The 1,349-nt window shown below is 35.0% G+C and overlaps 1 protein-coding gene across 1 annotated transcript in view; it reads left to right on the top strand.

Annotated features, from left to right (window-relative positions):
* Positions 1 to 1,349, top strand: part of LOC103608117 (armadillo repeat-containing protein 4-like) — a gene marked incomplete at its 3' end in the record, with an annotated part of 32,839 nt that overhangs the window by 30,375 nt on the left and 1,115 nt on the right. Inside the window, exon 3 of the mRNA XM_008592564.1 lies at positions 282 to 470. Coding sequence (XP_008590786.1) covers positions 282 to 470 — 189 coding nt within the window. The remainder of the gene's footprint in view (positions 1 to 281; positions 471 to 1,349) is intronic.

Below are 1,349 nucleotides of genomic sequence, written 5' to 3'. Positions count from 1 at the left end.
GTTGCGATCCGTTGCCGGACACGGAAAAAGACAAAAGACAAAAAAAAAAAAAAAAAGAAACAAAATTTTGTGTTTTTTATTATGTGTATATTTACATACATATATAAACATTCTTTACACATACATATGTAGAAATTATATGTAATGTAGAAATAAATTAAACTGAATTTGTTTTTCACACCAAAGGTATATCTCACAGCCTTATTGTTATATTCTTTTTTGTTTTTTCAAAGTCTATGTATAGGTTTATTTTTGATACCATCTTTTTAATTTTTATCAAGGATGCTGGAGAAATGGTTCGTTCTTTTGTCGGTGGTTTGGAACTTGTTGTCAATTTACTGAAATCAGATAACAAAGAAGTTTTGGCGAGCGTGTGTGCTGCTATTACCAATATAGCAAAAGACCAAGAAAATTTAGCTGTTATTACAGATCATGGAGTCGTTCCTTTGTTATCCAAACTGGCAAATACAGTAAGTAACACATCTTTTTATTTTAAATGTATGCTGTCATAAGATATCATGGTGTAGTGGCAAAAACAATGAGCTTAAAGTCCAGATACCTGGATTCAAGTTTACTGTCTGTCACTTATAAGGTATGAGATTTTGGTCAACTCATTTAGTTTCTCTGAGGCTAATACATATGAAAGTGTATTTTAAACTATAAAATGTTAATATGCAAGATCCTTGTAAAACAGAGGCTATTTTTTATTTGTGACTGGCAAGTAAAGTGGTGGCAAATACAAGTGCTATTATGTAAGTGTTAACTATCATCTTTACCACCATCATTATTATTTTTAAGATAGCCGCTCATGCCAGCATTAGAAGTTAAATGAGCCTCTGCAAGCTTAGCAAGCTTGGGTCAATGGCATCCTCGAGCTGGAAGACTTTGGCAATCACTGTATTGTTTATCCAGAGCTGGGCCAGATGGAATAAGCAGCCTTGAGAGACAATGACTTCACCGAGACCAGCAGCATTTGAGCATAGCTTGGACTACCATTTGGCAAAAAAGTCACAGAGCAGAAATTCAAACATTGGAAGCTTGGTCTAGAAGACTTCGAATTCCTAAGCGTATCTGCCAGATTCAGTTAAGGACACCAAGTTGTTGCCCGAATCGGGAGAACAGTACAATTAATAAACAGAAAACTAAATCCTTTCAGTTAATATTACACCTCTATGAGGTAATCACGTACAAAAAGAAGGATAGAGTCTGCATGAAGAATACAGAAAGGAAAATGGAAGGCCCAGAACTTGCCATTATATTTTCTGCTCTGTCTTCTGCCTCTTGAGAACCAAGATGTATTACTCATGCACAAGGATTCCTATGGTGAAAAAGCAGAGTTAATCCACTTA

The sequence above is a fragment of the Galeopterus variegatus genome, unplaced genomic scaffold (assembly GCF_000696425.1).
Source record: "Galeopterus variegatus unplaced genomic scaffold, G_variegatus-3.0.2 Scaffold8031, whole genome shotgun sequence".
NCBI classification, from domain to species: Eukaryota; Metazoa; Chordata; class Mammalia; order Dermoptera; family Cynocephalidae; genus Galeopterus; species Galeopterus variegatus.
This window is presented reverse-complemented; position numbering and strand designations above follow the sequence as displayed.